The sequence below is a fragment of the Nannobrachium achirus genome, assembly GCF_963921795.1.
Source record: "Nannobrachium achirus genome assembly, chromosome: 14".
Lineage (NCBI taxonomy): Eukaryota > Metazoa > Chordata > Actinopteri > Myctophiformes > Myctophidae > Nannobrachium > Nannobrachium achirus.
In genome coordinates this window covers 42,783,883-42,809,984 of record NC_137821.1, presented here as the reverse complement: position 1 = coordinate 42,809,984, position 26,102 = coordinate 42,783,883, and the positions used below count along the sequence as shown (strand labels likewise).

Below are 26,102 nucleotides of genomic sequence, written 5' to 3'. Positions count from 1 at the left end.
ACACACACACACACACACACATAAATGCAAAGAAAAATGCTTAACTTACTTCAACTATGGTCATGAAGTGTGGGTCATGACTCATGACTGAAAATAAGATCACGGATACAAGCGGCCAAAATGAGTTTTCACAAAATTAGTTTTCCCTTAGAGCACTGGTTCCCAAACACTGGTTCGGGACCCATTTGTGGGTCGCAGATAGATTTTTATGGGTCTCATTTGTTTTTTGGTTTCCTACATTTTTATTTTTTAATTATTATTCCAAATATTTTCAAAAAACATTACCAAAAAAAGCCTTTTTTTTTCATGAATTAAAAACAAAATTCTATGATTTTTTTCAGTAATTTCATGAAGAAATCAAAGAAAAATCAAAGAAATTCCATAAATTAGGAAACAAATGTTTAAGAAGTTGTGAAAATAGCCGAACTGGGTCTGCTGTTTTCACGTCTTTCTTTTGGGTCACAAAGTTTGGGAACCACTGCCTTAGAGATAGGGTGAGAAGTTCAGTCATCTATGAGAGACTCCTTGACTTGGAAAGGAGACAGCTTAGGTGCATTCGGGCATCTCGTACGGATGCCTCCCGAGCATCTCCCTAGGGAAGGTCCTGGGAGGAGACCCCATGGCAGACCAAGGACCAGAAGGGGGGATTATATCTCCACACTGGCCTGGGAACTCCTCGGGATCCCATAGGAGGAAGTTGCTAATGTTGCTTCTTTTTTAATCTATCAATTATTCACACAGTGATATCTGTGATTACTTGAATCCACGGATATATATATTTTTTTAGATTTTATCCTTCACGGTTGAATGAAGAATCCCACAAAAAAACATAAAAGTTAATAGTGAGTCAAGTTTAACAACAACAGCAGAACTATATCAAACTTCAGTTTCTAAACTTTCTCACAACTCTCCCAGACAGTATAGTCTAAGTGTCATGTATCCAGTCGTATCCAAACTACTTCCGAAAACTCACTCGTTTCCACTCAAAAACCTCACTGTTTAAAACACTTCTGGGATGAACAGCATCACACACGCGAGGAGCAACGAGGAGCGTTCTCGGTCATGCTTCTCGGGTTTCGACACAATCCAAGTTTCTCTCTAAAGTATTTTTGGATTATAAAAATGTTCTACCCATTTCTGCATCAGGAATATGTCATTTCACACAGTTAGTGTTATAGTTTTCAGACATAACTGGATGTATTACATCCTGTCAGCTGCGTGGTGTTAATTGTCTTCATTATTTATTTTCGATAATAATCCTAACTCTTGTTTTCTTGTCTGTATTCCTTCTGTTGATTTTGAGGTGAGATCTTTTGTTCTCTACTTTACATTTTAATCAGTTTCTCTTTTCAAATGTGTGTGTGTTTTTAATCACTCTTCTCTATTATAATGTAGGCAATTACTGTACTGAAACACCCTACAGTCAACAACAAGTAAACAGTCACCTAAGTGTGAAATAGAACAATGTGGTCGTGCTTCGCAGATACTAGAATAGCAGATAAAGCATCTGTTGAAACGACATCGTATCTAAATAACAATTAACATTTGTGTCACTACAACAGGGGTCTTTAACGATTTTCAGCCCAAGGACCCCTTTGCTGAGAGAGAGAGATGAAGCAGGGACCCCCACTATAAATTGTATAAAATTCGGTTTGGGTATCTCGTACGGATGGCTCCTGAAGCCTCCCAAAGGGAAGGTCCTCGCTGCATGTCCCACTGGGAAGAGACCCCATGGCAGACCAAGGACCACATGGGTGGATTACAGTATCTCCACACTGGCCTGGGAATGTCTCTGGATCCCATAGGAGGAAGTTGCTAATGTTGCTTCTTGTTTTAATCTATCAATGATTCACACCGTGATGTCTGTGATTACTTGAATCCATGTATATATGTATTTTTTTATTTTATTTTATCCTTCACGGTCGAATGAAGAATCCCAAAAGAACATAAAAGTTAATAGTGAGTCAAGTTTAACAACAACATCAAAACTATATCAAACATCAGTTTCTAAACTCTCTCAGAACTCTCCCAGAGAGCAGGATATTTCTGAAGCTAGACATTTCTTTGTGCGGTTGGGGCTTGCAGCCACACGAAGCTGGATATTTCGGCCTCAAAACTGGATATTTTTTAAACCGGATAAATAAGTGAAAACATTGAAAAATATCCGATTCACTGGATCCGTGTAGGCATGGAACACGGACATCTCTGAAGACTTTACTGTGTGTGTGCTTGTCCCCCTAGTGGAGGTCTGGGGACTCAGATTATTTTAGACCTAGATATCTTTGTTGTGTGGACCTAGTTATTTTTCTATGTGGATATCTGGAAAACCGGGATATACCGGTATGAAATAGGCCTAAGTGTCATGTATCCAGTCGTATCCTCACTACTTCTGAAACTCACTTGTTTCCTTCACTGTTTAAAACACTTCTGTGATGAACAACATCACACACACGAGGAGCAAACGAGGAGCGTTCTCGGTCGTGCTTCTCGGGTTTCGACACAAGCCAAGTTCTCTCTGAAGTATTTTTGGATTTTGAAATGTTCTAACCTTTTATTATTCATTTCTGCATCAGGAATATGTCATTTCACACACTTAGTGTTATAGTTTTCAGCCATAACTGTTACAGTATTACCTCCTGTCAGCTGCACGGTGTTAATTGTCTTCATTATTTATTTTTCGATAATAATCCTAACTCTTGTTTTCTTGTCAATATTCCTTCTGTTGATTTTGAGGTGAGATCTTTTGTTTTTTGCATTTTAATTAGTTTCTCTTTTCAAATGTGTGTGTGTGCGCGTGTGTTTTTTTTAATCACTCTTCTTTATTATAATGTAGGCATTTACTGTACGTAGACACTTACTCAGAGCGGATTATGAGTGTGATCAGGGTAAACAGCACAAACCCTACAGTCAACAACAAGTAAACAGTCACTTAAGAGTGAAATAGAACAATGTAGTCGTGCTTCAGAGAAACTAAGATAGCATCTGTCGAAACAACATTGTATCTATAATAACAATCAACAGTTGTGTTACGAGGGTCTTTGACGTTTTGCAGCCCAAGGGCCCCTTAGCTGAGAGAGAGATGAAGCAGGGACCCCCACTATAAATTGCATACAGCCTTTTCAGGCCGTGACCCTCAAAATAATCATATTTTAACTGGGGACCTCCCCACCCTGACGAGCATATCACGGTTCAAATGTGAAAATAGCAGATCTACATGCTCACAACGCCTTGTGATGGGAGGCGTTGTGAGCATGTAGATCGACTATTTTCACTATTTCAGCCTCCAATATTTGACAACTTGGCCAATGTTTAATTTGTCATTTCAGAGGTATTAAAAAGTCCTTAAATTGTCACTTTAGAAAAGTGCTAGACACTTAAAAAGTTATGTTGGTTTGTTTACTGTTACAAACAAGAAAGCAATGTTGCATCATCTGGGGACCCCCTGGGGGTCCCGACCCACAGGTTTAGAACCCCTGTACTAGTCTAATACCCATTCTAAGGCCACGCAGGGAGTGAAAGTAATTATGAATTATGAACTTAAAAGGACGGTGTGTCAGTGTATGTCTCTGTGCTTGCTTGGCTAGCTCTGTAAATTGCTATTAACTTGCCATTAGTTGGAGCTTTTCATTGAGAGAGAGAGAGAGAGACTCACTCAGGCGTCAGGGAGTGGCTTTTGATTTATGGCAGTGCACTGAACATTACACAAACTCCCCCAGCCACACTCTGTGTGTGTGTGTGTGCGTGCGTGCGTGCGTGCGTGCGTGCGGGTACAATTTTGAGGTATTTTTAATTTACTCAAGTATTTCTCAATACTTTTACTTTTACTCCACTACATCTCAGAGGCAAATAATGTACTTTTACTTCACGGGTGTATATATGACACCCTTGTCTATACACAACACACGTATCTACAACCATTCATCACTTCTTGAGTCTTGGGACGGTCCGCCTTCGTCTGACTGCGTGGAGAATTTATCTGCTTCAAGCATAAACACAATGTTTGCGAGGCATGTCGAAAGCTGAACAATACCATCAAACCACGCCATTTTCATTGAAATGCATTTGCGGAATCCACTCTCATAGGTAGAATATTGGTGCGGTCACACCAAAGTATGTTTGCCAGCAGATAAACTCTTTTTTGTGCGCGGCTGACTAAAAAACGCAGAAAGCGCATTTTGTCTCAAAGCCTGTGTCGCACCTGTCACTCACTTCCAGCCCTGTATCCACCTTGGACAGAAGGGGAAAAACAGAATAATACAAGGTCTGTGTGGCCCGCAGAAATCCTCTACTGGCATGAAACTGCTCCATTCCCATTGAAATGCATTGGTGTGACCGACCAATGCGACCATGCCCTAATACAGTGGTTCTCAACCTGTGGGTCGGGACCAGGGGGGTCCCCAAATTATTTTGGGGGGTCCCCAGATGCATAGCTTAATGTGGAACACTAAGCTATGTTTTCTCTCTAAACATAAACAAACCAACATAAAGTTTAAGTGTATAGAGGGCCTATGCACATTAGGACTTTTTAATACCTCTAAAATGACAAATTAAACATTGGTCAAATTGTCAAATATCAGAGGCAGAAATTTTGAAAATAGCCGATCTACATGCTCACAACGCCTCGCAACGCGAGGCGTTGTGAGCATGTAGATCTGCTATTTTCACAATTAGAACCGTGTTATACAAAATGTAATGCCTCAACTCTTAGTGCTCATAGGGTGGTGGGTCCCCAGTTAAAATATGATTATTTTGGGGGTCGCGGCCTGAAAAGGTTGAGAACCCCTGCCCTAACAGAGTATTTCTACATTGCAGTATTGATACTTTTAATAGAGTAAAACACGTGAGTACTCCTTCCACCACTTGCCCTGCTGTATGGTGAGAGTGCACAGTGCCTTCCATTCTCCGAGGCAACATGACCACAGACCAACACAGCGTGGCAGAGATTGCTTTTCTCCTTCAAAAAGTGCCTGGGAAGAAAACAATAAATAGGGCCGGAAAATCGATAAAGAAGTTACGATGTCATCTGTCATTTTTACCCCTTTTGATGTAAACATGTCATCATTCATGTGCCTTTAAACACTGAAGCCCCAATAGAGGGTATGCGCGTGACATCACTGTTGCTGGAAGTTATGTGGGAATGACTACTGAGTGGCAAAAAGCTAATTCCTGCCATTGACAGCCCATACATCCAAACAGAAAAGTCCTTTCTGATTGTATTAAACAAAGTTAAACTCACCAACATTGCGGCAGTACTAAAAGCTTGAATTATCCTCTTTCTATCTGCAAAGTTTTTGTTTCATAAAATCCACCATAGGCATGTTATGAGCTTCTTTCTGTCAAGACATTCTGTGCAGGGGATTATTTTTCCAAGTGTCAGAGTTTGGAAGCGCTCGTTTTCAACAACACAACATCCTGCTGCCTCCTGCATTATGTGCAATTTAGAAACAGCTGGTATGCAGGACCGTTGAGTGATTTGCAACTAGCACTTCCAAACTCCAATGCTCCATGCTGCTCAATGTTTTGCCACTCAGTCTAGATTAGGGGGGCGGGTCCCAGTGGACGTGCATACCCTCTATAGCCTGCAGGGGGTCTCAAAGAGGGTGCCGTGGCACCCTAGGGTAGCCTGGCATTAGCCAGACTCGGAGACGTGCAGAGAATGTTAAAGAGGCAGGGGCTGACATTTCTAAAAGGGCCTTTTGTTGAAAATATTGAAAATAGCAGACCTCCAAGCTCACAACGCGTCGCGCTGCGACGCGTTGTGAGCTTGGAGGTCGGCTATTTTCAATACTGGATACCAAACTGAACTATAAGCATGATCAAGTCAATAACGGCAAGATCAAGTGGCGTAACGGCATGAATTACTACACAGAGAGGGCAATTCTTTCAACATAAGAGGCTGCATTCAAGTTCAGGAGAGTTTGGACAAGGCAATGCTACCTTCAGGTATGGCATGGAAAGAGGGCAATTGCATTTCTTTCACCGGAGTGAAAACTGCTAATGTGAGACTGATAACGTGGATTCACGTGGAACGTGTGAGTGAATCCACCCTAGCGTGGCTAATGCCTGGCTACCCTAGGGTGCAAAGTCATAGGGTGCTGCAGAATACTTTGATCATATTCGGAAACCCCTCTGCTTGCTCTCTCGCGCGCAAGAATGCACGTGTACACACACACACACACACACACACACACACACACACACACACACACACACACACACACACACACACACACACACACACACACACACACACACACACACACACACACACAGAACTGGGCGTAAACTACTTTCTCGCTTCGACAGGAATGGTGGCTGACAAATGGGCCTCACATTAGAGGGGGTTGATGGATCTACTGTATCTATTTTTCTTCTTTTTGATTCAAGGATGAACCACGGCATGTTTGAAGGCAGCGTGCATGGACACATCCTGAGGTGAGGCATGGTTTAATTCATTAAAGTAATACAGTTGGGTGAACAGAATAAAGGACTTCTTTGAGAAGGGCGATTTGTAGGCCATATGTGCATACTGTATAGTAACAGTTGCCATGTCTGCTTATTATACAGTAAACGACTTTGGGCATGTTTTTCTGTAAAATTGCTTGTAACTTATTGGTAGCTGCGGCCGGTTTGCGGGTCTTTGGGCTTGTTTGTAACATTTTGTGGCTCGTTTCCTAATGTTGTTTACAATAGTGGTTCTCAAACATCTTAAGGACCCCAAATATTACGCATTTGTCCAAGGAATCTGCTATTTTCAAAAGATCTTTATAGTATATATTTCATACATTTGAAAACTATTTTCTACTTTTGTTGCGACCATACCATGAGAAATGTCGCAGCTTGCCCATATATGGGCATTCCCAGATCACACTTGCAAATGAATTACGTCCTTGTCCGTTTTATGCACATATATGGAGATCCCTGTCCCGATGTCAACAGTATCAAGGGCATATCTGGGAATGCCCATATTTGGTAATATCCATATATGGGCATGTTCTGACATCACATTGTTGACTATCATGCAGGGATCTCCATATTTGGGTAACTGGTCCGATATACCTATATCACTGGCCAGATGGTCAAGAATTGGCGCGACCTCGCCCTTGTCGCATGTCGCCCTGAGGCGTCTACTAGTACTTTAAGTACATTTTGATACCAAGTACATTTATAATTGAAGACCTTTTACTTGTAACAGAGTATTTCCACATTGCAGTATTTATACTTTTACTTAATATGAGTACTTGTTCCACCTCTGCTACACCTCGACTCTCTCTTCCCCCAGGCTATAGATAGTCATGGCCGAGCCTTTCCTGTGCCAACCACACAGGGGCAACTCTGTGATAGCGAGGTGGTCTGTGGAGCTCTGCCAGCAGTCTGCTGCCCAGCAATCTGGGAACCCATCGTCAAAGAAGAAAGGGCGACACCTATCGGTCGGCCTCTCTTCCTTTCTCTGAGGCTGTTCTTGAGAGACTAGCTGCCCAGTGATGCCGTGCCAGTTTGGCCAGTGGATCAAGGGCAAGGCCCTCTGGGCTGCAGTGTCTGCCATGGCGGCGCCTGGGGGATCCTGGGATGATTTAGAGGAGGTTTACACTGTGGTCTAGAGGAGTGGTTCTCAACCTGTGGTTCGGGTCCCACATATACATGATTCTGGGGAGGGAGTCAGGGGGGTTCCCAGATAACTTTGAAATGACAATTAAATGACTTTTAAGACCTTTTTAATAGCTCTAAAAGAAAAGAAGCAGCATTAAAACATTATCAACAAACTATACTATAAAAAGTGGTCAAAAAATAAACAAATTGTCAAATAATATAAGAGGCAAACATTTTGAAAATAGACAATCATCACGCTCACAACGCCTCGCGTTTGGTTAAATCTGTACAATCTCAAGAGTTACATATTGATAGGACTGTGCATGCTTAATTGAGCCATTCTTGTTGAGCTTTTATAGCATTCCTAATTGTTCTGTGGTTTTGTGGTTTCGTTGTTTTGCGTTCAATCTCTGTCCTTCCTGCTCTCCTCAGTGCGTCCATAACCTTGTCATGTTATTTATTTACATTGTGTGATTGAATAATAATCTCCTTGTCTGGAGGGAAATGATAATGCATAATGCTGACGCAGAGGAGACTCAAAGCTGCACGATAAGCCAGTAAGCCACTGACTGGAGAGGAAAAGGGAGGAGGAAGGATTTGCTAATTAGCATATAATGTTTCTGCTTAATTGGCAGTGAGCAGTACAGCAGCAAAGCCACACCTAATCCTATGATCCATGCTGAACAGCATGTCTACTGGTGGTAATGCATTCATCCAGTCCGGATCAATGCATTTGCCAACAGAGCTTGTTCCTCCTCAGGCCAGTGGTCCTTGAGGAGGTGCCAGGGCGTCCTCCACGGCGACACCATTGTCAGTTACACTTCACGGCCGGACTACACCAAAAAATGTGCGCATACGCGCACATTTTGCTGTCCGTGAAGACGCTCGCGTATGCGTAAACGCTCCAGGCTACACCAAGGAGGGAGTATATGCGAGGAAGACCAGATAGTCTGCGTACAAAACTCATACGCGTGCTTAAAAAATAGAACCGATCCTATTTTTAGGGAATGCGTATCCGTGGTTCGCGCTATCCGTACGCCTGGTGTAGCCGGCTGAATTGATATACATTGGATCTATCCAAAACGCGCATACGCGCGCACGACCCGCATACGCACTGACGCGCGCAAAACGGCTTGGTGTAGCCCGGCCGTCATCCACACTGCACGCGAGCGAGCGACGCAACGTGGTGTCCCGAAGAAATACTTCCGCACATGGAGCGTCGGCCATTGCGTTGCGACGTAGCCTGCCCTGAATCAATCAAATGAATAAATAATAATAAAGAAACAGGAGGGGTGGACAACGTCACCGCACAAGGTGTTGTCGCTCGTGGTAGGTCAGGACGTCCTCATTGAAACACATGTATTTTAATGAGATTTCATCGCTCGCGTTGCGTTGCGTCGCATCGCATCGCGGGCAGTGCGGATGAGCTGTGTGGAACCAAATGGACCCTTTTGATTGACTGATTGATTGAATTCTCTATTAACAGTTTGCAGAGACAGGTACAGAGGGAAGTACAGTACAATACAAGGTCAGCTAAAATGATTTTCTTTACAAGAAAGCCTATGCCTGGCTTGTTTCCATTGTGGTCCTTTGTAATCAATTCCTCAATTATACGGGTCTGTAACTCTAAGAGTGTGTAACCACGGGTTCATTCAGTTTCATTTGATTGATTGATTGATTGATTGATTGATTGATTGAAGACTTTATTAGAAGTTTGCAAGGAGATCCTAGTAAGCTTTTCGGCGTATTTACACAGGAACCACTTTAAGTCTCTCATATAACATTGAGAGACAGACGGATAGAACACAGTACTTTGCATAGGATAACATTATTTATAAAATCAGAAATTTAAGAATAAATGGAAAATACAAAATAGAAAAACAGAAGAAGCAGATAGTTACAGTGGAAAAGGGGAGGTCTAAGTTTCGAGTAGCAGCCTTCTGTAGGTGACCGATTTTGAAGGAGGTTAGGGATTGACTCTCCTTTAGGGCTTGCAGGAGTGCATTCCACATTTAAGTGATAATAGAAGGAAAACGAATTTGAGCCTTTTTTTAGAGACAAAAAAGGGCTGAACGTGATTAGTGGAGCTGCCTCTGGTGTTGTAGTTGTGGACATCCTTAACGTTTTTGAAGTTGTTAGTCAGGTACATGGGTATCTTGGTGGTGTAGTTTATCTTGTACACCAGGCCCATTGCAAGATGCTGTACTCTGTCAGCTACTGGGAGCCACCCCATGCTTATGTGGTGATAAGCAGTGAGGTGGGCCCGAGGAGGAAGACCAAGCAGGACCCTACACACACTCTAGTTAATTAAACACTCAAGATACAGTAGTAGCCTACAGTGTGGATTGGAGGTTCATTCACGAGGGAAAATATTGTATTTAACTCATACAGGGCCAGATTTCCAAAATATGAATATGAATGTGCGCTTATAACGCCAGGAAATAGCTATTTTGTATCCCCCCAGACCACCTTAACCAGACCACCTTAAGGAATGCACGTTCAGCATACCATACCACCAGATGACCACTAGAGACCACCATACACCATACACTGACATGGTCCCATGTTAAGCCTGTTTAAATCCACATAACAGGATGAGACGCTGACTTGGTCCTCATTGACTTAACATGGACGGGCCGCCGGTCACCATTTCAGCTCAATACTGTTCAATTCGTGCTTGATCGTCTCAAACCACCATTGGTATGGGCATCGGGACGTATATAGATGCCACACAGAAAGTTTCAGAATCAAAATCCGACCTAGTGAAGCTACGTGAGGGTCGGATGGTTGCATTGAGGCTAACGCTAGCAGAGGCCTGTTGTCAACAGGAAGCCCTGGTTTAAAGGTGACGTCATAATCGTATCCTTTTTTTTCACGGTTTACGTGTGGACATTAGCTGAGGTAAGCTAACCATTTCGCTCCGTCTATAAACACATATTAAAAGCTTAAACAATGCTTTTATATAAAAGTCGCTCCGAGTCGCTCGGCACCAAACGCCATAGTGAACTAGTCGCTCGTAAAGTCGCCCGGCGCTAACTGAGTTAAATGGGGTTCCTTGAATTTAAAAAGGGTTGATCATCACTGAACCAAGCATTAATCATAGCCCCCTCCCCATCAGGTGTAATAAGTGATACGTCCATCATTGTGGAAACAGCTGTAATGGCTTTACACTCACATTCATTTAAAAGAGAACTGGAAACCACATGAAGGCAATTACAGAATATTGCAACCAGATCAGCTTTCATTCCATCCACTTCAATTAACTTTAGAGTTTCATTAGTGACGCCTTTCCTCTTCCCTACGCCCTGATACAACATGAACAACGTTGACAATTACATTTCTGCTTGGCTAAGTTGCACATGGCAGATATGACACATAACCTAAATATACAAGGAAATTACTGACATATTTGACAACTTTATAATTAAAGAAGAACATCGATAGTGGAAATAGACGATCTACAAGCTCACCAACGTGTTGCATTGCGATGCGCTGTGAGCTTGTAGATCTGCTATTTCCACTATTTTTGAAAATGTTTGAAAATATATTAACATTTTTTGGAAACGATTGACAATTATGACAAAATAATTGCGATTATGTCAAATAATTGTGATTAGACGATTATGTATCAATTGTGACAGGCCTAGGCCTGGTACAACATGAATGGTACAACCGACACCCTGGTACATGAATGGTACAACCGACACCCTGGTACATGAATGGTACGACTGCTGTCCGATTCAATCAACTGTGAGGTTCATTAGCGAGGCCTCCCTTCTCTCGTCCCAAGCGTCTCCATCTCCACTTTAGTCAATGTTAAGGCCTTTTCTGAACCCAACCACACCTTTCTAGAACCATTAAACATTAAACAAATGAGCTCTGCCAACCTGACAGCTACATAGCTTTGCTGTTGGGCACAAACCTAGTATCTCGAAATTTCAACTTTTACTTAAAGTTGTACCATGTAACTTTTTTTATAAAACAAATCTTAAAATTGTCCTAACTGTTAAATCGCTAAAGTTTTAGAACACCCACTCCGTTATTTTCAGCTTCTGAAGCCTTCTCTTTATATGTTTTCTATGATCCTGGCCGTGGACCGGATTTCGCGCCAAAATGACGTAATCTGCATCATCTGTATACGTTGTGTATACGTTGCCCAATCACATCGCCGATCATGCACACATGGTACACTACCGGCCAATCACAGCGCATCTTGAAGTGGGGTCGCCATATTTGTAGTCGCCCGTGTGTCTCTTTACTCAAAAGGTAATCTCGCCTACCAGGCAGGGTGAAGTAGTCCGTTTCTCCGGAATGCCTGAACGCACAGGAACCAGGGACCCCTCTAAAGATAGCTCTCGGCGTTGTGGAGGCAGACGCGGGGGTGTGAAGGTACGAAAAACGGGCGAAAGACGCGAACGCGACCGCGGTTTGCTATAGGGCTACTGACCACTAGTTGAGCATCTTACACAGTATAGCTTTAAATTAATGCCCTACTTCCTTGCACAACAAACAGTGTCATGTGAATTTTTTTTTGTAGAAACATTTTGAGATGTAAACTGGTTGAATGTGTGTGGCTTTTATATATATTGAACCTATGTATTAAAATAGTTTGTGAGTGAATACTTTAGGACACGGGTGGTTCTCAAACCTTTTTAGCTCAAGTACCAAAAGAGAAATTAGACATTTGCCCGGGACCCAAACTAGTGAAAATGGCAGTGCGTCGCGCCTCATTGTGAGCTTTTAGATCTTCTTTACTTTGTATTTATGAAATACTTAGAAAGAAAGTGCTGGACGTGTTTTTAATTGAAGAAAAGTTATACACAGTAGATATTATTATTAACGGAAAAAGCCAATATTTGTCCATAACCCATAAAAATTGGTCGACCAACAGGTTGATACAAGGTTTCCAGTGGCCAGCGGCCAGCGGCTAATCCCTCACTGTCTCTCTGCTTCATCTCCACTACGCCTCTGGAAATGTTATGTTTATCCTTGAATAATGACATTTTAAGCACTTCAAATGAATGTGGACGAGCCGACTTAATGATTCATTACACTTGCTAAAGCAGACATTAATGTGGGCCTAATGATTGTGAAACAGTCGTATTAATATTTTTCTTTCATTAAAATCAGCAGTGTCTTTCGTCTTGCGCTCCGCTTGTTGTGCTTTCCTCTGAGCGATGTGTGCCTCCCTGACACTCATTTCAAAATTATTCTTAAATTGTTTTCTTTAAGCCCGGTTTAATTATTCATCAACCGTGATCTTTGAAGGGATGTTTAATGAGTATCTTTTAATCACACCGACAAGGAATATAAACCTATCTTCTATTTAACTTATTAAAATTGGCTTAAAGGAGGACAGGCCGGCATACACCTCTAGTACATGAAAAAGAGACTCTAATTACAATACACCTTTTTAAATGGTAGCCTACCATGCTGGCTTGTTTGTGAAAAATAAAAATAAATGATTCTCTACATGCCATAAGTGCAAGTAATACGTTAATTTACTCAAGAAAACGTGCAAACGTATTGCATCAGAATCTGTATACTAAAGCCCGTATCAGAGTGTACGGTGGAGAGCTGTCCACCGCAAATTTGAGGTGGAAAGCATTCCACCTCAAGTCAGAAAATAAGTGCAGGCCATCATAGTCACGGCCCACAGTGAAGTCCTTTACCCTGTCTAGACCGGTTCAGGTCGACCAATCAGTGAACGGGGTGTAGAGCCTGCCTGTCTGATAGTAAAAACAGAGAGATGTGTTGGGACTCACGGTGGAAAGCTCTCCACCGCGAGGAATGATGTAACGTTGTAGTTTCATGACTCAAAAAGACTCGAAAAGACTACACCGCGGTGTAAAGCCTTCCACCGCGGACCCGACTATGATACAGGCTTAAAAGTACCAAAAGTAAAAGTACACACTAAGCAGAAGGTCCCCATTGTGAGCTTGCTTTGTAGATCGGCTATTTTCAAATTGCCAAAGGTCTGAAGTGTTTTTTTTAATAATAAATCTACAAAGCAACTAGTAACTTAAGTTTTCAAATAACTAATGTAGTGAAGTAAAAGTACAATATCTACCCCTGAGATGTAGTGGAGTAGAAGTAAAAGTAATGAACATTGGAAATAATCCAGTAAATAGAAAATCGCACCTGTGCAAAGTGAGCGGTGCAAACATGACACATGTGCATGTAATATGCATAGATATGTATCTAACAGTTAAACTATGTAATATGCATAGATATGTATCTAACAGTTAAACTATGTAATATGCATAGATATGTATCTAACAGTTAAACTATGTAATATGCATAGATATGTATCTAACAGTTAAACTATGTAATATGCATAGATATGTATCTAACAGTTAAACTATGTAATATGCATAGATATGTATCTAACAGTTAAACTATGTAATATGCATAGATATGTATCTAACAGTTAAACTATGTAATATGCATAGATATGTATCTAACAGTTAAACTATGTCATATGCATAGATATGTATCTAACAGTTAAACTATGTAATATGCATAGATATGTATCTAACAGTTAAACTATGTCATATGCATAGATATGTATCTAACAGTTAAACTATGTAATATGCATATATATGTATCTAACAGTTAAACTATATCATATGCATAGATATGTATCTAACAGTTAAACTATGTAATATGCATAGATATGTATCTAACAGTTAAACTATATCATATGCATAGATATGTATCTAACAGTTAAACTATGTAATATGCATATTAGCCTGGGATCAGTAGCATTTTCAGGTTTCTGATCCGGTGGGGAGCAGAAACATCCTATGTCATGTTGTAGTCATCAGACGGACTACAAAAAGACAGAAAGAAGCTATTTTTCAATTGTTAAAGCAGTCAATACTCCTAGGCCTAAATGGGTTAAGGGACACAGGCCGGCATACACCTCTGGTACATGAAAAAGAGACTCTAATTACAGTACACCGTTTTAAATGGTAGCCTACCATGCTGGCTTCAACGTTTGTGCTGGCTTCTAACTGCCATAAGTGCAAGTAATACGTTCATTTACTCAAGAAAACGTGCAAACCTATTGGCATCAGAATCTGTATACTTAAAGTACCAAAAGTAAAAGTACACATTATGCAGAAGGTCCCCGTTGTGAGGTTATATGCATAAATGCATATAGATAAATCTGCAGTCAAAGTATGTCAAATGCATATAGATACAGTACATCTACAGTCAAACTGTGTCATATGCATATGGATACATCTACAAAGCGGTCCACTGCACAGCACATATGACAGTTTAGGCATTTAGCAGAGGCTTTTAATCCAAAGCGATTTACAATAAGCAGGTAATACATCACTATAATAAGCAAGATAATATGTCAGTACATCAACAGCAATATAACAAATCCATAGGAATATCAATCTAGAAAAACAATAACATAGGTAGACCATGCACCTGATCAGTAAAAAAACGTTTCTAAAACCTAAAAAATGCTAACTAGCTTCATGTATGGTCAATGAGTGTTACAGTAGTGCTATGGGTTTAGGACTTTAGGTGGAGTCTGAAGAGGTGCGTCTTCAGTCCACGGCGGAAGCTAGGGAGTGAGTCTGTAGTTCTAAGTGCGACAGGGAGTTTATTCCACAGTTTGGGGGCCAGGACTCGAGAGCAAATTGTCTAGGACGAGTGGATCACTATGACAGTACACATGTACTGTCATCTCAAACTGTGTTTACATTAGTTCAGCTTCAAATGCTGCGGCACCGTGACCATATGCAAATTGTAGCCAGATGAAAAATAAACAGCCGCCACCGATCGAAAATGTGCCACGGAACCCAAATGTGTTTGCAACTCAGCGTACAAATGTACACAGTTGTACACTCTCTGAGATAAAATATATGGAGAGAATAGACAGAAATGACTGATCGAAATGCAAAGTATTCCCACTGGTCATCTTGCGGCGTGTGCTATTATCAGTCAACCTGTGGTTGAACTTCCATCTGTGAAATCATTCAAATATGTATAATAATAATTTATAAGCTCTCAGCCTTTCACCTCCTTCCAGCTCTTGCAGGGCTATGTGGCCATTTTCCTGCGAGCTGCGTTAGTTTCTGCATTATTTACTGTAAGCGTTGTCTTTGTTAGATGGAGTCACATTAATGCATGCATGAGGAGTTGTCTATTCAGTGACCACAGAAGCACGGGAGCGCACCACCAGCGCTACAGCGATGCTCCATTTGTGTGAGGTGAATCATTCATTACACACATACAGTACAGATGTGTGTGTGTGTGTGTGTGTGTGTGTGTGTGTGTAGTGCGTGTGAGCCCATACACGAACGCACACATCTGCACTTGTACAGTATGCACACACGCACGCACGCACACACACACGCACAGACGCACACACGTATGCACGCACGCACAGACTCCCCATCTAAGTGGCATTGTTGTGAAGGAATCCAAAGCAAATCCAAAGATACAGATGCTTTCATGCATAAACCTTGATATTGACACCGTCATTGTGGCATTGTCACAGTGACACCTACTGATTTTATATTCATAGCGTTAAGCAAAATGCTAATGAATACACCACTGCACACAAACAGAGAGAGAGGCCGAGAGAGAGAGAGTGCAAGAGAGAAAGAGAGAGAGAGAGAGAAAGAGAGAGAAAGAGAGAGAAAGAGCGAGAGAGAGGAACCAAATTCCAATACCCAAATCTCTGCTCACTCTCTCCCTCCACACTCAGTCCTCCAGATTAACCCGAAAATAGTTTTTGTCCCAAAAGATAATTTTGTTAAAATATGATTATTTTGGGGATCACTGCCTGAAAAGGTTGAGAAGTTGAGAACCACTGTGTCATTGGATGGAGAGAGAGAGAGAGAGAGAGAGAGAGAGAGAGAGAGATGTCCTCATTACCTGGGCCACAGGCACTCCCTCTGGTGGTCGGCAGTGTAAGACGATCATGCCTTTGAGAGGCACCTCTCTGCCCTGGGGGTCCTGCTCAAAGTTCTTCCTCAGGTCTGACACAAAACGAGGGAAAAAAACACAATGGATTAAACACACATACTGCTGTGGATACACATTACACACCTGCACTATAGATGTTTTCCTGAGGGTGCAGCCAGCCATGGCTTCGATGAAAAATATCAACCTAAAGGACTTTGTTCCCTCAAAGAACAGCTCGGTAGGTTTTGGAAACTTTTAGTTAGCATGCAATGTTAGCATGCAGCCTCGAGAATCCATGCGTGTTTTCTCAGGGGAATAAAAAAAGTCATACCCACACTGGGATTCGAGACTACCAGGTTGGGAATACTAGCCATGCGCTCTTACAGAGGACGCTAATGAGACGGAGGCTCCACCAGAATGTTTGTTTTATTGACCAAACCGCGACGGAGGCGCCGTGACTGAGTTATGTGCCGTTATGGACAGAATAGTAAATATTATTCGCCAGAAGTGGATCAAAAATATCAACATAAAGGACTTTGTTCCCACAAAGAACAGCTCAGTAGGTTTTGGAAACGTTTAGTTAGCATGCAATGTTAGCATGCAGCCCTCGGGAATCCATTGTTTTGGTTTCCGTAGTTGTACATAGGGTTTACACCGCAGCAATGGCTGTGACATCTACAGGGCACTGCTCAGGAAAACGGTCTACACACACACACACGCACACGCACACACACACACACACTCACACTCACACTCACACTCACACTCACACACACACACACACACACACACACAGCAAGGGAGACTCACAGGCGATGCGGACGCTGGCCTTACGGCTCTTGGAGGTTCCCAGGTGGCTCCAGGCCACACACAGACACCAGTAGTCCTCTGGGCCGTGGAAGTCCTCCACCTGCTGCCGCGACACATTGATCATCACCTCTCGCACCTTCAGCCCTGAAGACACAGAGATATATACCTTTATACTGATCATCACCTCTCGTACCTTCAGCCCTGAAGACACAGAGATATATACCTTTATACTGATCATCACCTCTCGTACCTTCAGCCCTGAAGACACAGAGATATATACCTTTATACTGATCATCACCTCTCATACCTTCAGCCCTGAAGACACAGAGATATATACCTTTATACTGATCATCACCTCACGCACCTTCAGCCCTGAAGACACAGAGATATATACCTTTATACTGATCATCACCTCACGCACCTTCAGCCCTGAAGACACAGAGATATATACCTTTATACTGATCATCACCTCACGCACCTTCAGCCCTGAAGACACAGAGATATATACCTTTATACTGATCATCACCTCTCGCACCTTCAGCCCTGAAGACACAGAGATATATACCTTTATACTGATCATCACCTCTCGCACCTTCAGCCCTGAAGACACAGAGATATATACCTTTATACTGATCATCACCTCTCGCACCTTCAGCCCTGAAGACACAGAGATATATACCTTTATACTGATCATCACCTCTCGCACCTTCAGCCCTGAAGACACAGAGATATATTTCTAAAACGGCTAGTTTCATTCCTTGATTCTGATTGGCTGGTTTCCCTTTAATTGCTGTGTTATATGAGACTATGATCCACACCTTGAATCAGTTTATATCAAACCCAGGTGCGTTATTTCTTTCCACAGTGTTCCACGGTGCACATATTATCTGTGTTGTTGGCAAAAAAGCTGGGAACTACTTTCTTACAGACCTTGTAGTGAATGATTAGTGAAATAGAACAGTTTTAATTGGTACATGTCTATGATTTTTCATGTTGCCATATTGTAACCGTTTTAGAAAAGCAATAAGCCACGAGAGGCATGTGGTTACTGTATTTTATAACGGCTGAGAGGGTTGGAGACACTTGGCTTTGCCTCGTGTCTCACCACGCCTCTCAGCCGTTATAAAATACCAGGTAACCACATGCCTCTTGTGGCTTATTGCTTCAATATATACCTTCATACTGGTCATCACCTCTTGTACCTTCAGCCCTGAAGACAAGGAGATTTAGTCGTTGTCGTTGGGTGGAAATCTTATATGTCCAAAACCGTTCGTTCTGTATTCATCATTTAAAAAATATCTAAAATAGTGAAAATACATGTAGCCGATCTGCAAGCACACAACGCCTCGCGGCGCGAGGCGTTGTGTGCTTGTAGAATGGCTATTTTCACTCGTTTTGTGGTACAGCCTTGTATGGTGATGGTGAAGAAGGGCTTTAATTTCGAGAAGAAAAAAGAAATACACATTTGAAACTTGGAGATACGAGGATATATACCTTTATACTGATAATCACCTCATGCACCTTCAGCCCCGAAGAATCCAGATGACAGTGAAGTGACAATTTAAGTATACTTTTCAGACCAAAAATGAAATGAAAAAAAGACCATTATTGCATCAAAAGTAATAAATGGCTTATCTACAAGGTCACAACGTCTCGCAACGCGTGTTTGACGCAATGGATGTTTGACACATTCATTGATGAGAGAGCACAGAATGAGTTGTCATGACACTTTCATGGCTCAATGGATCAACTCAGCTCACAATCCCTACAAAGTTCAAGAGGATCGATTAAACGGCCTGTGTGGGTAATGTGATGACTCTTTAAATGTGTATTATGCATTTATATATAGTACTAGAAGCTCGTGGCCCGTTGGGCCGCGCACGTCTAGAGTTCAGGCCGCTGCGCGGCCTTCACGGCTATGTTGCATTGGTGATCTGTGATTTTTGAAACTGTAGAGAACATAAAATATATTTTTGAGTAGGCAATTTTATTTGAGTTCTAAAAGGTGTAGTAGTTGAGAGTGACATGAACATGAGCAGTGATATAGACATCAGTAATTAGGTACACCACGTAACGTCTATAGGATTATATATTCATTGCAAACAAACCCCTCAGGCACAGGGTGGCTTTGAGCAGATTCCATTACAATTGGCCACTTGTAGACAACCTGGCCTGGCAGAGATATTCCACTGCTGCACAGCTCACCAGGCTAGCGCACAGCAGCACTGACTGCCTATGAATTTCACAGGCCTGGGTAGAAAACCTGGCCTGGCAGGGATATTCCCCTGCAGTACACAGCTCACATAGGCTCTACAGCAGCACAACAGCAGCTGAAACAATTGACTATACTGAGGGACTTTGCGAGAGAAAAACAACTGCTTAACAATGTCAAACTGTCATAAATCTAACAGCTGAAAACGTCCTATTTGGATCTTGTTTTAAAAAGTAACAAAACATGGATTTATTTATTTTTTGCAAAAGGATTAGCCTATAACTTATTGTCCATCAGAACAGTAAGGTTACAGGGGCTTCTCTCTTATTTGAATGATGCCTAAGCTTTTGTTTTCAGTAATTAATGTCTATTGCTTGCTGGATATTAAGTGTCTATTAATGTGGGGATGTTACTGTATTTTGTCACATTTATTAATCTATATTCTGCTGTTCATCTGACATGGGGTTGCTCAGCCTACTTTGATTTGCACACATGCGCTGGCATCGACAATCAGATGATTGCTAAGTTCACTTGTGTTCGAGTAAAATAGCAGTTCCAATGTTCTAAAAGACAGGTTTAGGGTAAATTAACGATGATAAAAAAAACATCGGAACATCGGGGGAGAAATGAACGATGTCCGATGTTCTTGTTTGCAGGGGGGGCACGGGGCACACACACACACACACACACACACACATACAGTACACACACAGAGTAACAAACAAACACGCGCAACGTACATGCACGCACCAAGCTGATGACATGTTCGCTGTTCTGTGTGGAAGCAGCCGCTCACACACCGAGACACACGTGCGCACAATGCACCCAGTCACGTTCGCTCGCACTCACAGACACACACGATGTTTGTTGCCATTGTGTGTCCCAATGGCCAGCAATGCTGTTTTCGTAGACATGCAGCGGAATAGCAGCGAGCCAGCGATTAGTTGTGCTGCCACACTGAACGGTGTCTCAAAATAGTGTGTGGGCGGAGATTTGAGCCAGGCGCAAAATAGAGAAGGGATTTATGGTTCTTTGAAGTGAGCTGGATCTCTGGGATCCGTTCCTTTCAAAGAGCCGTTCAAAAGACTGGCTCAGTTTAGTTACTTTGTAGATTTTGACTATTATTACAAATCTGGCTACTTAAACCCTATATACATTTCTGCCATATACATTTCTGCCATTTGAAAATAGCCGATCTACAAGCTCACATTTCAAAGAGCCGTTCAAAAGACTCGATTCGCTCGCGAACGTCCCATCTCTAGCGCACGGATGAAGGAGTCCTGGAAAAGGATAAGATAATGACCTATCAGGAAGAAGGATATGTGACGTAGCACCGTTCGCGGCTGAGGTAGAAAAGCAGTGCAAAGAAGGTAAAAGAATGCATAAAGACCCAAGAAATAGCGACGCTCCAAAAGCGAGAGGTATGATTGTGCTGTCAGTGAAATGGTTTGGGGAATTGGGCCGTGGGTCTGTGCTAACATAGCTGCAGTGTAGCAGCGGGATACAGTACAGGGGGCGTGATTAACTTCTCAGGGTGTGGCTAAGTTCTAAATTGTATGGATATGTACAGTATGTGGTAATGTTTTTGGTTAAGGCCAAGGGAAAACGGCTTGCATGGAATTGCAGGAGTAGAGGCATTAAATTTAGTTTCACAGATAAAACTTGTGAAAAACATCCGCTGATCTTCACGTGTGAAAACATCAGCTATTTTCATCAGCTAGGCTATTTCCAAAAATCTTGCCTCTTTCTTACATTATTTGACAATTTGGCCAATGTTTGACGAGTTTTTATAGTCCTTTGATGCAGTAATGGTATTTTTTCATTTCATTTATTACAATTTTTAAAGGTGTTAAAGGTCATCTGGGGACCCCTCCAAAAACCATGTGGGGAACCCCCTGGTGGTCCCGAAACCACAGGTTGAGAACCACTGGATTAAAGGGCCGTCCACCGCAGCAATAACTCTAAAGATAATTACAACGATAATGATGTGATGGTCCTCACTGATGAACCATAACATTCTGTCAACACCATGATGAACAACATCAGCCTGCAAATGGAGACGGAGCGTGATTGTCAGTGTTCATCACAGTCTTCTGAAAGTGATCCCAGCAATATTGTTCCCCCCACCGTCGTTAACTTTATGATTGTGGCGTCGACTCCGCCGTCCGCTAGGGTAAGAGCCATTAGAATAATGACATATTCATAGCGATGCTTGTTGCTGTGGACACGCCCCTTAAGGCACAGTGTGAGTCATTATTATTAGACAGTACACATTAACATGAAGGTCATGCTTCACCTCGAAGGGCTTTATTTATTGTCCAATAATGACGGGCTCAGTGGACATCATTATTATCCCTCTTATATTACCCGGCCGCTTTACAAATCGAATCAATGTAATCTGACACATGATGTTGATTTAAAAATGATTTCATGTGCGGTATAGGCCTACAAGCGGCTGTTTCCGTAGCAACACATAAACAGGAGGCAGAACGCCGGTCTGTTATTGAGAAAATTAGGAATATGAGGAAATACCACAATTGCTTGATTGATTGATTGATTGATTGATTGATTGATTGATTGATTGATTGATTGATTGACCAATCAGCAAATATAAAGGGTATTTGTAGTGATTAATGTAGTTGTTAATCATTTCTCTCCATGTACACAAGGGCTTAACCACTTGATCCTATACCGTTCGTATTCTGGGTCTATTGAAGGGCTATTTTCAGCGAAGAGATTTGGTGTAGCAGGGGTCTTCAACATTTTCAGGCCACGGACTCCTTAGTTGAGAGAGAGATGAAGCAGGGACCCCACAACTTTTTCATAGATTCCATATAGTTTCATTCTTTGACAGCAAATCCTGAAAGCACAAATTGACATGAATCCAAAATACAATGATTGCATCAACGTCTTTGCCAAAAATACAAGATCTACAAGCGAGGCGTTGTGAGCTTGTAGATTGTATATTTTTGCCTAAAGTTCTATGGATGGAGATGGATGCTAGGATTCAAGTGGTTAATATAAAAAAGGAGAAAAAAAATCTATCACACAAAGATTTGGAGGACCCCCTGAAGTAACTCTGAGGACCCCCTATGGGGTCCCGGTCCCCCTGTTTAAGACCCTTGGTGTAGAAGGAAACAATATAGGGTTTAAGTGGATATGTCTATGTATATGCCCCTTTCACTAGTCACAGAATACACATACTGTACTTACTGTTAGGCCTATGCCTTTTCTATCTACTAATGGTTCATACATTATGCAAACCGGAGCAGCCCAGGCGAAAGTCTCGAAAAATCTTTGCCAGGGCAGTAGAATATTCAAATGGAGTTTTTAATGGTCTCTGGCATCCCTAGTTATGATGGGTGAGTTTTTAGGTTTCAGTCCAATCCACTGACTTACAGTTTAATTTTAAAGTAAAGATATTTACAAAATACATACAAAGATTGTAGTGGGTTGAGGGGTTTGGCCGGGGTTACAGCACATTATGTTAGAATATACTTTATTAACATGGGGATGGCAGCAGGAAAGCATGACATGTATAACTGTGATACTATACTAAAGCAGGCAGCATACTAACAGCCTAGGAAATAAGAACAGGCATCTATATAGTAACCTAAGCAGGAGCATAACTTTTGGCATGAATTCTGCATTCGGGTCATTTCCTGCAGGCCCACGATCACACGTGTATCATGTACGGCAAAGTACATGTATGGCCATGTACATCGTGGGCTTAAACATATCTCTGCGGGCAATGACCCGAGGGTCCTCCGCAACATTTATGTGTCAGACTGTCAGCTTGGCATGCTGTCTGTGTGTCTGTCTGTCTGACAGCCTGTCTGTCAGTCCGCCTGTCAGTCTGGCATTCAGCCTGTAGGCTCTGGCTCGTTGTCTTTAAGCCTGCTGGAGGAGTGTATGAATGAAGCGCTCCTCAGGGAATGCCAGCGGGGTTGTGCCAGCGCCACAAGTGGCTCTATGATCCAAGCAGCCTGGCACAGATATCGCCTCCCGGCCGCCTCTTCTCGTCAAACTTAGCAGTGGGGGGTACTGTCAGGAGGATGGTGTTTGGTTGAGGCAGACATCTGTGTACATACGGGCTGACATGGCGTGCTGTGTGCGTTGGAATAGACGGCGGATGGATGGATATAGCGCGAGGAGAGATGTGGCGTGGCGGATGTGAATACAGCTTCGGGGGGGGAGTGTTTGCGTGATGTGACATTGTGGCGTGTTAAAGTAAAGTAAGAAGTATCAATACTGTAATGTAGATTACATTTTTCAAGTAAAAGTCCGGAATTCAAAATGTACTTGAGTAAAAGTATGAACATTTTGACATCAAAAAGGACTTCACCACTTTTCAATCTCATAGGAGAGCTGTCAAATCCTTCCACCGGTGACATCATCGTTTGACAGATCTTTTTTAAACAATATTTTTGAAAAAAAAAAAAAAAAAATAGATTTTTATTATCATGAGAACAATGGCTTCCACTTTAACATTGCAACTTTTCAGGAATAGAAAACCTGCAGTTTCTATTAGCTATTTCCCATTGATGATGTCACCGGTGGAAGGATTTGACCCACCCACAGCTCTCCTATGAGACCCAAACTGAGTAGAAAAAAATTGTGATATTTTATCATGAACATTAGTGGGGACCTATTATATGAAGATAGGTTGAAAAGTGGTGAAGTCCTCCTTTAAAGTACCAAAAGTAAAAGTACAAAATGTTTGAAAATAGCAGATCTACAAGCTCACAATGCGTCGCAAAAGTGGTGAAGTCCTCCTTTAAAGTACCAAAAGTAAAAGTACAAAATGTTTGAAAATAGCAGATCTACAAGCTCACAACGCGTCGCATCGCGATTTTCAACTAGCCACAATATAAAATGTGGTTAATGTGGTTATGTATGTTTTGTAATATTATAATTTATATCTGCAAAGTAACTAGCAACTAAAGTTTTTCAATAAATGTAGCGGAGTAAAAGTACAATATTTGGATCATCCAAGATGTAGTGGAGTAGTAGTTAAAGTATTGGAAATTGGAAATACTCAAGTAAAGTACAAATACCTCAAAATTGTACTTAAGTACAGTACCTGAGTAAATATACTTCGTTATTTTACAACACTGGTGGCGTGCGGTGCAGCATGTGGAAACGGGTGAGGTTTTTTGGCTGAGGGCCAGACACTGACTGACGTTTATACGCTGCGAGACAGGGAGTAGGGACGGTGGGACACGATGCTCCCAGGCAGGGGCGTCACACCAAATTCTGGGCCCTGGGTACAAGGATTCACTGCGGGCCCCCCATGAATGTTAACTATTGAAAAATAGCAGATATACAAGCTCACAGCGCTGCGAGCTTGTATATCTGCTATTTTTGAAAAATCGTGAAAATGTGTTCAAGAAACCTAGGTCAAGGACCCCCAAGATGATATGTACTTGGCCACGGACCCCGATCTCAAAATATTTAGTTCCAGGGACCCCCCAGAAGCAAAATTTGAGTTAGAAATGTTCGCTTGAAAAATACATAATATTCAAAGATTTTCACACATTTTCGCGACTTTTCAAAAATAGCAGATCTACAAGCTCGCAGCGCGGCACTCGGTGCCGCGCTGTGAGCTTGTATATCTGCTATTTTTCAATAGATAAAGTTTTTAGGGCCCCTCCTCCACATTGGGCCCCAGTAACTCAGTCCCACTTTCCCACCCCTTGTGACGCCTCTGCTCCCAGGCAGCAAAGATCTTTCAGTCTTGGTTCTTCCCAGCTGTGGGTGTCACACTCCACGCACGTTATAACTCATGTGCAGACTGGAGAGGCACGAGGATTATTTACCTGTTCAATGGCTGAGTCCTTAGTAAATTAGTCGCATCGCTTCCCCTCAAATTAGTCAATTTGATTATGTAAAACAAAAAGTCTGTGTATTAGAAACGAGTAACTTTCGTGTGGGGGTTGGCTGTTGTAGCTGAGAGGGTCGAGAGGCTGTGTGGGGAATCGAAAGGTCCCTGGTTCGACCCCCGGATTGACAGATGTGTCATTGAGCAAGGCACTTAACCCCCTGACTGATCCTGTACTGGCTGCCGTACTACTGTAACAACATGAAACCTAGCATCCCTATATTCTTTTTTTTAATACATTTTATTCCACACATTTTGCACATAAAATTACACATTGCGTTTATACCTTGGTACATTTCTTAAGTTGTCTAGGTCAGTGCTTTCTTGTGGGTTTTCAGATTCTTTTTAAAAAAAGGCGAACTTCCCTTCCAGTTTTCCCCCAGCTCCCATCTACCTGTACCGATAAAAAATGCTCAACAGATCCTCGGACCGCAAATGTAATTAAAAAAATGACATCAAGTCCCGCAGCCAAGAAGTATCCCTATATTCTAACTAACGACATGAAACCTAGCATCCCTAGAGTCTGGGCAAACATTTAAAGGCCGCTCTACAAGCTCACAAGCTTGGAGATGGGCTGTCTTCCACAGACAGATTTAGTGTTGTGGAGTTTGGCCTCAATATCAGGTGAGAGGTCTTTTACGGCCAGCAGGCACGGTGATGACAGAGTTCAGCACGTCG

General features: G+C 42.1%; 1 protein-coding gene across 1 annotated transcript in view; it reads right to left on the bottom strand.

The window, feature by feature from the left end:
• LOC308298072 (netrin receptor UNC5D-like) overlaps window positions 1-26,102 on the bottom strand; it is a gene marked incomplete at both ends in the record, with an annotated part of 184,911 nt that overhangs the window by 17,875 nt on the left and 140,934 nt on the right. Inside the window, 2 exons of the mRNA XM_080741635.1 lie at window positions 16,492-16,595; window positions 17,332-17,475. Of these exons, the coding sequence (XP_080597761.1) occupies window positions 16,492-16,595; window positions 17,332-17,475 (248 nt within the window). The remainder of the gene's footprint in view (window positions 1-16,491; window positions 16,596-17,331; window positions 17,476-26,102) is intronic.